General features: G+C 48.8%; 1 protein-coding gene across 2 annotated transcripts in view; it reads right to left on the bottom strand.

Annotated features, from left to right (window-relative positions):
- Positions 1 to 9512: 9512 nt before the first annotated feature.
- Positions 9513 to 14037, bottom strand: part of ASRGL1 (asparaginase and isoaspartyl peptidase 1) — a 50294-nt gene continuing 45769 nt past the window's right edge. For both annotated transcript variants that reach the window (XM_012499224.2, XM_030810948.1), the window contains exons 5-7: positions 13692 to 13810; positions 11289 to 11399; positions 9513 to 10824 (exon numbers count right to left, since the gene is read on the bottom strand). In XM_012499224.2, coding sequence (XP_012354678.2) covers positions 10619 to 10824; positions 11289 to 11399; positions 13692 to 13810 — 436 coding nt within the window. In that variant the 3' untranslated portion in view covers positions 9513 to 10618. The remainder of the gene's footprint in view (positions 10825 to 11288; positions 11400 to 13691; positions 13811 to 14037) is intronic.

Below are 14037 nucleotides of genomic sequence, written 5' to 3'. Positions count from 1 at the left end.
TCGGTGTCTGAAGTGGGGAGGAAGAGCACTGAGGGCAGAGGGAAGAGGGTGGAGCTCGGTGGTGGGAGGAAGTGGAGCACGTGGCACAGAGGCGCTGAGCGCTCACAAGGCTGGGACCCCAGGGCAGGGCCAGACCATAGCTGGGAGTGCCAAAGAGGTGTTGAGGTTTCACTTGGGAGTCCATGGGACACTACAAAAGGCATGAAAGTGGGGTCAAAGGAGGTGGGGCTGGGGAGGTGAGGGCGGCGGTCATGGGAGGAGGAAGCGCCCCCAGGGACTGGAGAATGGGGTTTGTTGGGGGGTCGGAGGGAGGGGGACACAGCCAGGCGCCAGGGCCACAGTTCAATTCAGGGTCTTTTTGAGCTCTGCGTGCTAAGCTCTCCTGGCCAGCAGCGGGCGGGTTAGGATTGGGGTGGAGTTTGATTTCATTGTTATTTCTGCTTTGTGGCCATGGCTGTTGTTATGTTTGTTAAATGAATGTGAATGATCCCTCTGCCTGGGCTCATGGACTTGGATCCCACCCCACACGCACCCACGCAGTCCTGAGCCCTGCCACGGCCTCCCCTTGCTCCACACAGCCTGGCTCTGCCCTCAGCCCCTCAGCCCCACGGGCTGCTGTAGGCAGCAGCACCTTGTACACTGGGCCAGTGACTTGGGGGCCCCCAAGTGTGTACTCCTGTATCCCCCTGTTCTGTTCTCAGCTTCTCACCACCCCCACATTTGCTCCCTCCACCCCAACTCTCGTTCTCATGGAGCCCTGCCCTCTCTCTTCCTGCAGGCCCTGACCTGCTGGGGACCCTCCCGTAAGAGCTTCACCAGTAATTGGGAGCTGAGCTCTTGTCCTCAAAGGCAAGGGAGGGAGCGAGGGCAAGGGGACCCCAACCCTGTGAAGTGACTGGTGCAGATGGGGTTGCCCTGTAGGCTGTGGGGTTAGGAGGGGTGGTGGGCAGGGCTGGCTGTGTTTCCCAGGCCTCAGGGTGGGCTTGCCTCAACCAGGCACCTTCGCAGCTGGGGCTGAAGCACCTGTAATCCCGCCTTCCTCAGGATAAGGACGCACCTAGGGATTCATTCTTTCATTTCACAGATATTTATTGCACATGGTGCCGGAGAATGGCTCTGAGCAAGGCAGAGGTGGTCTCTGTCCTCAAGGCAGCTACAGAGGGACAGCTGCTCCCCCAGCCCCCAACTATGAGCTTCCCAGAACTGGCCTGAAGGTGCAGCTGCAATGATCCGGGATCACATCCTGGCACCCTCATTTGCTAGCGTGAAAATTGCACTTCTCCAAACCTCGGTTTTCTCATCTGAAGAACAGGCACAGCACCTAGTTTGCAGGACCGGGAAAGTTACAGAGGGTTAATGGCAATGCGGTTGGCCTTGGGCACTCCTTGTTCTGAACTCTGGAGTTCGGCTGCCCTGCGGTCTGGCCCTGGCTCTGTGGAGAGGCTTTCCCAGGCCGAGGGGCTCACCAGGCCTTCCCTAGTGAGGAGCTCTTTCTGCCAGAGCTGAGCTCATGGGCAGGGCGGGCCGCAGAGGCCACATATCAGCCAGCTGTCCTCCCTTTCCTGGGAGCTGGTCCAGAGACGAGGGGCAGGGCGTCTGGTTTTCATTGTGCGGCCGTCTCTAATTCCTCTGGCATCTGAGCTACTTTTCAGAAGGAGGGAGATGCACTTAACTGGTTGTGACCCAGCTTGGTGCTGAGGAAGAAGCCCTGGGCCTGGAATCAAGCAGAGCTGGACTCGAAGCCTGCCTCAGCCACTTACCTGCTGTGTGACGCGGGTAAGGCACTCCACAGCACTGAGCGTCAGGGGCCCCGATTGGAAAACGGTAATGATGATTTCTGCCCTGGCTACTCCACAAAGTAGAAATAGATGCAAACGTGTTTCATAAAGCATAAAATATGAAGCTGGGGTTCTCCTCTGTGTTCATAGCATGGAGGGTTGGGGTTCTGCCCAGTGGCCAAGCCCTGCACAGAAATAGCCGCGCCCCCGCTGGTCCATGTGTCCAAAATGGACAAAGCAACTTTGGGTCCATGGAACAGAGGTGCATTTCAGAAGCTGCTGGCTGGTGACCATGAGGAGGGCCAGGGCTAAGAAAAGGAAGGGCTCACTCTGGTTGGTATGGTTAATAAAATAATAGCTAACATTTACCGAGGGCTCATGAAGGGGCAGGCACACTTCTGAGAATTTTCCAGTTGTTAATCAATCCTCATAACACCCCTCTCAGAGAGGTCACTATTGTTCCCCCTGTGAGGACCTTTGAGGGAGGAAAGGCATTTCTGGAGAGGGAATTGGGTGTGCAAAGGCCTGGGGAGCCCCTCATATCCTGGGGGGCAGTGGGGGGCCCAGCCTACAGCCAGGAGGGGCTGGCCTAGGGGCCTTGAAAGGCGGCCAAGGGGTTTAGACTGGATCCAGGCAGCAGGAGGAATCCCTGGAGCCCCCTGCGTGACCTCATTCTGGAGGATGGGTGGGATAGCGCTTCTGGGAGGGGCTGTGATGGACTGGCGTGGGTGGAGATTTCAGGGAAGGAGGTGGGATTTCCTTCTTCTTTGGTCTTCATCCTTGAGCACAGGCCCAGCTGCCACCCTAGTGGCCGCCACGGGCAGCCTTGATGCTGAGATGGGCTCAAAAGCCAGGCTGTGTGTGGTATGAGGTCTCAGAGCCCAGGCAGGGCCAGGGTGGCACCAAAGGGCCTGCAGCCTGGTCCTGATGCTGCTTGTGCCCTAGCCCTCCAGGTAGCTCTCCAGGGGCCACCTGCACCCCATCCTGGGGGCTGACCCCAAGAAGGTCAGGGCAGTGCTGCCCACTGGGTCCTAGAGGTGCCTGAAACATCTTGCTCCCACCAGCAGGACACTCATGCCTTCCCCATCTGAGCCTGCTGCAGGCAGACCCTGGCCAGGGGCTGGCCGAGTTGGGGAGGGGGCAGGAGGGCCGTAGCCATGGTGGTTAGAGACAGGAGCAGTGTTGGTATCCTTTCTCTCAAATAAAATGAAGCCCCTTGCCAGGGAGACCACTGTAGAGCTGGCACGATGGAGGCTTCCTGTCTGAAGGAGCTGGTGCAGACACACCGGTGGGGCACCCGGCAGAACAATGGCAGAGGATCGGCAACCACACGAACTGGCTGCCTGTTCTCTACATGAGTCCAAGTGAGAACTTTGGGCTGGGAATGCTAAGGAGGCGAGTGTGGGGAGAATTCTCAGTTCTGCAGGGTGCCTTGCCCTGAGTCCTGACCCTTTGTGCTTGAGAGCAGTGGACAAACATGTTGGAAGTTCTTTTTTTTTTTTTTTTTTGAGATGGAGTTTTGTTCTTGTAGTCCAGGCTGGAGTGCAGTGGCATGATCTCGGCTCACTTCAACCTCCGCCTCCCAGGTTCAAGCAATACTCCTGCCTCAGTCTCCTGAGTAGCTGGTACTATAGGCATGTGCCACCACGCCCAGTTAATTTTGTACTTTTAGTAGACATGGGGTTTTGCACGACCACGTCCAGCTAATTCTGTATTTTTAGTGGACACGGGGTTTCACCATGTTGGCCAGGTTGTTCTTCAACTCCTAACCTCAGGTCATCTGCCTGTCCTGGCCTCCCAAAGTACTGAGATTACAGGCGTGAGTCACTGCGTCTGGCCATATATTGGAATTTCTAGGGAAGACAGGGAAAGGGCTTGGGGAAAGTGATGGACTTTTAGTCATGAGGCATCCAGGGTGTGATATTTGTGCCAGAGCCAGAGATAAGATGGCTCGGAAGATTGTGAGGCCTGACAGAGAAAGGCCAGATCCGGGGTGAGGTCACCGGGGAGACATGCCGGCCTGCAGTGAGCCGCTGCTAGGGCGGAGTGGGCCCAGGGGAGGGGTGGGGAGCAGATGGGAGGAGGAAGGGAACTGGCCTTGGTGGTTCTTACTTTTAAAAAAGATGAAATACTTGGTGTCTGAATAGAAAGTTGGGAGAATTTGGGGGTTCAAGCCCCCAGGGATCTTCACTGGGTAGCCAGGGAATGTGGTTCTAGAAGACAGGGGACCACGGGATCCTGACCCCAAGGTAAATGTTCCTGGATTTGGTGTGAGTGGCCTCCACCTGGGCTAATTTGTAAACACTTCTGAAAGTGGCCCTTTGGCCAACAAGCACGTGGGGTCGCTCCGACTCCTAGCTGTGTGGGAAAGGCTGAGGTGAGGGGAGCTGGGAAGGGAGCACACGCTTTTTGTATGAGGGGAAGTGACCTGGGAAGAGGCCGCTGAGGAAGGGTGGGGGCAGGTCCTTTCCTGGTGGTGGCGCAGGATGGACTCGCTCCCCACCTGCTCTTCTCACTCCAAGTCACCCTTTGCCAAACTTCTGGGTGGGGCCTTGTGCTTTGGCACAACCCATATTTCCCTTTCCAAACCCTCCCCAGCCCACAAGCCAGTGCTGCATGGCTCTTGCGGCGGCAGGGTGTCCACATTTCTGTTTCAAATGGTCGGCCTGGCCCCCAGCGCCTGTGACGGTGTTCAGCCAGGTTCTTCCCTCACTCAACGAGGGGCAGCCTGACCAAGCAGAAGATGTGACGCTGAGGGGCCCGGGGCCCTAACTACCCAGCAAGCAGTGCCAGTAAGAAAGGTGCAGGATTTGAACAATTCTGCTAAAAAGACAATTTTTGAGAAAACGAGAAATTTGAATATTGACCAAATATTAGGTAAGGTGAACATTTCTTGGCAAGGAAAGGTAGAGTGTTAACTGAAACATACATGGCATGGTCTCACTTTTGAAAAAATAATTATGCATATACACACCCAGAAAAAGATCAGCAAGAATATACAGTAAGATTTTAATAGTGATATTCACTGGCTGATAGGAAATCCCCCCCCCCCTTTTTTTTTTTTGAGATGGAGTTTCATTCTTGTTGCCCAGGCTGGAGTGCAGTGGCGTGATCTTGGCTCACCACAATCTCCACCTTCTGGGTTCAAGCGATTCTCCTGCCTCAGCCTCCCTAGTAGCTGGGATTACAGGCATGCGTCACCATGCCCGGCTAATTTTGTATTTTTAGTAGAGATGGGATTTCTCCATGTTGGTCAGACTGGTCTCGAACCCTGACCTCAGGTGATCTGCCCACTTCAACCTCCCAAAGTGCTGGGATTACAAGCATGAGCCATCATGCCCAGCGTTCCCCAGTTTTTGTTGTTGTTTTCTCACATGTGCTTTACATTTTTCATTATTCTTGGCCGGGCACGGTGGCTCACGCCTGTAATCCCAGCACTTTGGGAGGCCGAGGTGGGAGGATCACGAGGTCAAGAAATCAAGACTATCCTGACCAACATGGTGAAACCCCATCTCTACTAAAAATACAAAAATTAGCTGGGCGTGGTGGCACGCGCCTGTGGTCTCAGCCACTCGGGAGGCTGAGGCAGGAGAATCACTTGAACTCAGGAGGTGGAGGTTGCAGTGAGCCAAGATCACGCCACTGCACTCCAGCCTGGGCAACAGGGTGAGACTCTGTCTCAAAAAAAAAAAAAAAGTTTAATAACAAACTGCTGCCCTGCAAGGTGACAGTCCAGGGCCAAGGGGGCAGGCATGAGGCCGGTGGCCGCTGAGAGGAGCCTCAGTATTACAGAGACAGGACAGGAAGACCCAACCTCTTTTCTCCTTGGCTCCCTGCTGTGGATAAGAACTCTAACCCTTATCTGAGTTCTGCACATGATCCAGAAAGTGCTGATAATTGCATAGCAAAAAAGTTAACTCTTGAGATGATCAGTGATGAAAAAAAAAAAATCACCCCAGGCTGGTTTCCATCAGCAGAGTCCATGGCTGGCCCCTATCTCTGTCACTGAAAATCCAACTTCATTTAAATAGTGGTTTGTAAAAATCCCAGAATTTTGAAAGCTAGAGCTGTCCATGTGTGCTGGTCTTTCTTGCTTTTCGCCTGGGGCCCTCTTGGGGCTGCCTCTAGATCTAGGAGCAGCAGCTTAGGGGTGAGAGCCGGAGGATTTGGAAACAGGGGAGGCTGAGTTAAACTTCACTTTAACCTGAGAGGGACGAGGGCCCGGGGAAACTCCAATTTTTCTAGGCCTTATTTTCTCATCTTCCAAAAGGGTGGAATAATTCCTATGCCTCCCCCTGCATATTTTTAACTTCTCAGAAGAGATGTGCTATGGACGGCTGTGGCTCAGCTCTTTGTTGGGGTGTGGATGTGGGGTGGGGTGATGTGGAAAGGCTGGTTTTCTGTTTAATGGCATTTACACTCTGGATGCAGCCACTAATGGGCACCCCCACCACCTCCCCCAATCTCCACTATGTTTCAGGCCCATACTCCTCCCACCCCCATTCCTAGGCCTGGCTCTGCCTCTGTCCTTCTGCACGTCCCCATTCCTCTCTGGGTCATGCCTACACCTATGCAAAAGGGAGAGGACACCTGCATTTTTTTTTAGTCAGACAAGGTTGATGGGGCCACTTCCTTGTTCCCATGAAACAGCTACAAAGGCCGGGTGCGGTGGTGCTGTAATCCCAGCACTTTGGGAGGCCGAGGCGGGCGGATCACTTGTGGTCAGGAGTTCGAGACCAGCCTGTCCAACATGATGAAACCCCGTCTCTACTAAAAGTACAAAAAAATTAGCCAGGCATGGTGGCGGGCGCCTGTAATCCTAGCTACTCGGGAGGCTGAGGCAGAAGAATTGCTTGAATCTGGGAGGCAGAGGTTGCAGTGAGCTGAGATCGCGCCACTGCACTCCAGCCTGGGTGACAGAGCAAGACTCCGTCTCAAAAAAAAAAAAAAAAGAAAAGAAAGAAACAGCTACAAAATCCAAATGCAGTGATGGTTTTGTGCAAAGATGAAGGCTGATGGGAGGACTTCAGAGGAGCAGGTGGGGGGCGGGAAGAACGAGTGTCCCTTCCCAGCCTTCCCCACACACCATCACCCCTGACAACAGGACATTGAAGGGGACTAACGTGCGCCCCACTCCTTCCTTTGCTCTCAGAGTTTACAATCCCTCAAGCTAGAGAGGAAGAAGTCTAGGAATATTATTTGGGAAAAATGTGTATTATGCAACAGCTACAAGGTCAAGGCCCTTCCTTACCCAGGACTCTTCTCTGCAGCCCAGCAGTGGGGCTGAGTCCTGACTGCAGCATCTCCTGCTTGGGGACACTTGGCCTTGGCTCAGGGCCCGTCCTGTGCTCCTTATTATCCCACCATTTTGGTGGGTGAGCCACATGACGACGTATCTGTCTTCCTGGCTGGAAGGAGCAAGTGGGGGCGGGGCCGGGCTGCCAGAGCTTGTTAACCGTGGGATCTGGCATCCAGCAACTGGCAGCACCCAGGGCAGAGCGAGCTTCCATTGTTGATCTGGATGGGTTCTTCGGGCCATTTGCTAGCGTTTGTGTTTTGGACAATTCTGCTCTAAAATAAATTGTAGTATTTGGACGAAAATGAAGGTCAGGAAGAGGAATGTTCTTTTGGTTCCAAATTTTCTAAGTAGACTGCTCTGATCCAGATAGAGTACCTTCCCTTTGGGCGGCTGAAGCCATGGATACTTTATAGTTTGCTGCCCTCTCGTGGCAAAGAAGTGATAAAAAGATTGTCTTCTCCTTTCAGATGCTATCAGGCTCATTTCTCTGACAGTGAGCAGTCCATGGACAAGCTGTGGGGCAGAAGCAAGAACTGTACGTGGTCTCCATTTACAGAACTCCCAGGCTGGTGGAGGCGGCTTTTGGTACAACTCAGGTCTGAGGGCAAAAATACACACTTTGGCTTTGCGCAAAGGGGCTGACGACCCCGTATATACCCCAGTACCTGGGCTGCCCAGCCAAAGAGGTCAAGCGGCCACAGGCTGAGCCTACAGTAGTCTTTAATAACTGGAGTCAATTTCCTTGTGAACTGGAGAATTGATAAGACAAGCTCAAAACCAGATCTTTCAACTGGCCTCCCTATCCCCCAGCTCCCTCCTTCCTTTTTTCTATCTCCTTAATGATTGTTGTCTTCTCCAAAGTGTCTCCCCTTTCCAAACCCCAACATGATTCTGTTTTGCCTCCTGTTATGGGCTGAATTCTGTCCTCTCCCAAATTCACATGCTGAAGCCCTAACTCCCAGTACCTCAGCATGTGAGTGTATTTGGAGACAGGGCCTTTAAAGAGATGATTAAGGTTAAATGAGGTCATTAGGGTGGACCTTAATCTAATATGACTAATATTATAATTTATATATATCATATTATCATAGATAATATATAATATATCATATTATTATAGATAATATGTAAATTATAATATATAATATATAAATTATAATATATAATACACCATATTAGGTATATTGTAATTTATATATAATATATATAATTTATATTATAAATAATATATAATATATATTAGATATATGTGTAATTTATATATATTATATATTGTAATTTATATATATTATATATTGTAATATATATAAAATTTATATATAATATATAAAAATAATTTATATAATTTATATATAAATTATATATTGTAATTTATATATTATATAAATTATATATTGTAATTTATATAATATATAAATTATATATTGTAATTTATATAATATATAAATTATATATTGTATTATATATAATATATAATATATAAATTACAATATATAATTTATATATTATATAAATTACAATATATAATTTATATATTATATATATTATATATTATATATAATTTATATATTATATATTATATATTATATATAATATATATATTATATATTATATAATTTATATATTATATAAATATATTTATATAATATATAAATTATTATATATTATATAATTTATATATTATATAAATATATTTATATAATATATAAATTATAATATATGTTATATATTATATAAATTATAATATATGTTATATATTATATATAAATTATAATATATGTTATATATTATATATAAATATTATATATATAAATTATGTATATAATATATAATATATAAATTACAATAGATCTAATATGGTGTCCTCATAAGAAGAGGGGATTAGGACATATAGAGACAGACAGCAGGGCTGTGCATGTACAGAGGAAAGACCATGTGAGGACACAGTGAGAAGATGGACAGCTATTACACAAGCCATGGAGAGAGGCCTGGGGAGAAACCAACGCGGCCGACACCTTGATCTTGTACTTTCAGCCTCCAGAGCTGAGAAAATATTAATAAATTTCTGTTGGTTAAGTCACTTAGTCTGTGGAATCGTGTTGTGGCAATCCTCAACTAACACACCTCCTAATAAAATACTTGTTTCTAAACGGGGAGTTGTTGCATGTTGAGGTTTTTACTGTGCACCTCTGTCTGGGGTGAATGCTGGCAAACTGCAGGAAGACTGAGCCATAAACCCTATCATGGTTTGGCTTCTTCCTTGACCCACTCAGAAAAAGTTCAGTTCTTCTGAAAAACTCACGAGTACTCCACAAGGCGGCACATATCACCCTCCACACCATCCTCATCTCAAGGTCTCTGTAGTACACCTGAGACCAAGGGGAACTCGTGTCCATTCCAGTCTTTGTCAACAGTGACTCCCAACCACACCCTTATTCTTTCAAAATATATTTTATTAGCGGCACATGGAATGTCAAGTTAAGCAAATTCTTTCCAGAGAGAAGGTGAGCCTGACAGACTAAAACATTGAGCACGGATGATACAGCAGAAATAACATTTCCAGTGTAATGAGAGATAAAGGGGAATACTGTCCACCGACGAAATGACTTTCTTCACCATGATGACCACGCTGCACAGCGCCCCATCCGGCTGGTGAGGATGGGGAGGTGGGAAGAATCTCAAAGCACTGGACAGGGTGAGGACTCAGGAAGTCATGGGGTCAGCCCTAGAGCAGTCAGCTCCTCTCTGTTGCTGGAGAGGCCCTGAGCCCCATTACTCACTATACGAGGGCCAGAGTGTCTTTGGCAGGTGGAGGCTGGCTCACGGGAGAACACCAAGTGAGGGGGCTCCTCTGTGAACCCAAGAAACTTCAAGGAACCCCACAGCGTCTCCATTATGACCTCCCATCTCCAGGTTAGGGAGCTATGGATTCCCAGAGGGTCCTTTGGAAGTATCTAGAAATGTCCAGGGAAGTCAGAGAAGAGCTGAACTTTCTTAGAAAAATCACTTTAGTCTCTCATACATGAAGAACATTTTCCTTAAAGGATTCTGGTTCTTTTCCCTGATGTTCTTGTGCAACGTTCTGAGGGTCACCTGGACTTCGCCCACCAGTGCTTCTACTGCTGCTGTGTCACTTTCAAACGCCTCCACCTCCACCGGCCCCTCCCTTCCCACCTTTCAGCCCACAGTGTTTGCAGGCTGTGGGTCTCCCACATCTGTTGTGTCAGGATCATGCTGCTGCTTTCTTTTTTTTTTTTGATACAGGGTCGCGCTCTGTTGCCCAGGCTGGAGTGCAGTGGAGTAATCACGGCTCACCTCAGCTTTGACCTCCCGGGCTCAAGTAATCCTCCTAATAGGGGCATTTCTCTCATTGCTTCAGAACCCGCCCCACAACCAAACATTCAGATGCTTATTAAGGCAATAAAACAAGTGACAGATGGGACAATTTTTCCAATTCTAGATCTAATTGATTAGGCTACGTCTCATGAGGAGACTGTACTTGACCTCTAAGCTAGCATCTGGAATACAATCTTCCAGCGGCTTAGGGCAGGTCGGTGATAGTAGTATCGTCAGGATCAATTCCGAAGTGCAGCTTGCCGTCCTTGGCGGCTGCCCAGGGCATGGAGGTGGAGGTCCACTTTGCCACCCAGTCTCCTGTTTTGCTAACCACGATGAGGCCACCTACACCTTTAACCCTTGACTTCATATAGCCCAACGATAGGTCCGCAGCCTCTTCCACCGTCTTTCCTGAAAACAAGGAAGGGTTGAGAAACAACACGCGTTACTGAAAGGAATCTCATGGGAAAATCCCTTGCCATTTGAAATGCCGAAGTGAGCTAGCAAGGATTTTTGGTAAATGAACGCCTAAACACTTAAAAGGAGGGTCCTCACCTCCTTGCCCTGAGACAGCGCCCTCGCATCAGCTGGAGCAGAGGGGTCTTCCCCGCCCCCCCCACCCCCACCCCCGCACCCAGGCTCAATGTCTCTCTACTGCCCCCTTCTCCTGAGATGTGGAAGATAACAGTACTCAATGCTCTCCCATTCCAGACCCAAGGGAAGGCGGAGAGTCAAAACAAGGTGTTAATGGCCTGAAAGCAACATCTGTAGCCAACAGGAAAGGGTTTCCTACACTTGTCCATGCACTTACTGATCAAATACCTTCTATGCACTTATCTTCACAAATTATTTTACTTGTCCTGTGGTCTGTGTACCTTGTTCTATGTGGAACAGGGTGAGTCTGGCCAGGTTCACCTTCAGGATGCTTTCCCCATGCCCTGTGGTTGAGATGGCTCCGATGTCATTGTCAGCATAACCTCCAGCTCCTGCTCAAAAAGGGTGATTGTTCTGAGCAGTAACAGTCAAGAAATTCAAATCCATATTAGAAGTCGGACACTACATGAAAGTTAAATTGCGAAGGGTGCTCAAGTACAGACAAAGGTCAGGTTAGTAGCCATGATCTGCGGAGGCAAAGGTGGACTAGAAAGCGTCATGTAGATGCTCCAGAATTTAGGAGGATAAAGGGAGACTCAGGGGGGCAGGCCTGACCTTTCACAGAGCAGCTACAGCAGGATAGCATCTCCTTGGCCCCAAAGCATAGCCATTCCTTTTTGCTCAATGAAACCACCCTCTCCCTGTCTCCTCCTCATGCCCCACACACTATGGAGGAAGAAACAGCATGACTGCATTATATGGATCTCCAGCAAGGCCATCAAGTTCCAGTGATTTGGAGAAAATGATACCCACAACCTAACATCCATGCACACTGTCCAATGGAGGGCAGTTGTATTTGTTGAGGGTGGGCATCATTGGACCTGAGGGAACTATTCTGGGCTATCCACTTAAGTGGGGGTCTGGAGTGAAAGCTACTTTGATAAGATTTCTTCCTTATTTTGGGCTTGGATTAAGCAACCTTACAGCCTTCTCTAAGTCATTAGAGAATGACTTAGACATAGAACAGCTACAGCTGTTCACACGCAGCTACCAACCTGAGAGTCCTTTAGCCTTGGAAGGATTCGCCTTTACCCTCCCACAGTTGATACAGAAGCATAGATGATTGACATTTGCCTTACTTATTGATGCTGGACATGGGGCAAGGACTCAGGAGTTGAGACGCTGCTCTGGATTGTCACAAGGCCCCAGAGGTTCTCAAGGGCAGATAATCCCTGGCTCTGGTTCTGGAGGGAGCTGACACTGGGCAGCGAATGAACTGCTGCGGTGGGAGGAGGCGCCTTTACTTTTTCTTATAAGCTTCTGCTGGGGAATTAACTGCCCAGGTCCCATGGCATCAATGTGCCCTAATATTTGGAAGCAGCCAAGTCTTTGCTTACTTTTCAGTTACTCTAGGACCACAGAAGGCCAGGTGTCTCCAAGGGTGGTCCTGGCACAGGCATCGGGGGTGTGAAGGTGTCCTCCCCGCCACATGCACTTCTCAGGACAAGTGCATTGCCTGAGGTGACCATTGCTGTGCCTAGCACCGTCCCCTTCTGACTGTCCAGGCAGGGGCCTGGCCAGTGGCAGTGCTCCTTGGGGAGGCTCCTCAGAAGGCCAGGCAGAGCACACCTGGTGCTCACAGCTGGATAAAGACTTCCAAGAATTTAGCTTATGCCTTTTCTTGCCAAGATTTACCACTGTAACTCAAGCTTAAAATTAATTTCTAGGATCTAACCTGGAGTGGCCTCATGACCTGGTCTGAACGCGGCTGAAGCAAGCTGCACTACTGACCAGGTATAGTTTGATGGGATTTTTGCCAAGGAGAAAGGAAAGTAGACTACTTCACATCTCTTGGGTGATATACCAAGGAGAAGAGGAGTTACCAAGCCTCTACTCTTTAAGGAAGCTTCCAGTATCTGAGTTCATGGCAGAAAAAGGGTGTTAAGAATTGTCAAGAGTGTAGATTATTACTAAAGACTAGAGCAACACATTAAAAAGGGAAGGTAGGGCTAGTTTTCCTCTAAACGAATAAGCTGCTCTTTAGGGCAGATGGAACAATTTAGCTGCTTCTCGAAACTTCAGTCACCTGCAGGGGTTCATGAGGATTCCTGCATGACAAGTGTGAAAGTCTGCACGGAGTGAAACATACAGCCCCCCAGCCCTGCCTCTCACCCACTCCCGGGAATGAGATGGCGTGCTTCCCCCGTTAATGTAAACAACATCTCAATCTATAATGTGTCTGTAGAAGTATGTCACTTTCACGCTGCTCAAATCTAATAACTGCAGTCTCAGATTTCTCAGATTGCTAATCAGAGCCCATGTCTCAGGAGTAAGTCTTACTCAAGTAAGTCTGCAGATCCTGAAACTGTGGCTAAAGAGAAGACAGAATCACAACAGGGTAGACTAGGGGCAACGTTAGCATCCCTGTCTCCACTTCTCTCCCCAAGTTGTTCCAAAAAGGCATGCAATCTAGTAAAAACAGTGGCGCCAGATACAAACACCCTCTCAAGGCAGCACCCCGAACAACCCCTTCCAACCCCATTGTCACTCCCAGACATCCTAGAGCTGCACCAAGAGCAGAAAGGGAATGCAGCAAGAAAGGGAGAGGGGCAGGGAATAGAGAGTGAGGAGAGCCTGAGGGCGGGAGAAGAGGGGAAAGAGCAGGAGCCATCCCTCGGTCCTACCTACACACGGTGAGTCCCCAACGCGGCCGACCATTTTATTAACAATACCCCCTGTGGAGGTTGCGTAGGCTACATTCCCTTTGCAGTCCAAGGCAACAGCACCCACGGTTCCCAAGTTTCTGCCAAAAATAAACAGAAAAAAAGTGACAGGCTGAAAATGAGAATGAACACCATAACCAACAATGTAGCTTAAAACCACTTAAAGTTTCATGTTATATGTTGATGGGGCACCCATTTAATTCCAACATTCTAGAGAGAACCTGCTTGCTTCTCATTCTATGTGTAAGTTACAGGTGGATTGCTGGACACTCCTCCACACCTCAGCTTTAAGAGTACATCCAATCCC

The sequence above is a fragment of the Nomascus leucogenys genome, chromosome 4 (assembly GCF_006542625.1).
Source record: "Nomascus leucogenys isolate Asia chromosome 4, Asia_NLE_v1, whole genome shotgun sequence".
Classification (NCBI taxonomy): domain Eukaryota; kingdom Metazoa; phylum Chordata; class Mammalia; order Primates; family Hylobatidae; genus Nomascus; species Nomascus leucogenys.
The sequence above is the reverse complement of the archived record's forward strand: the minus strand, read 5'-3'. Positions and strand labels throughout refer to the sequence as shown.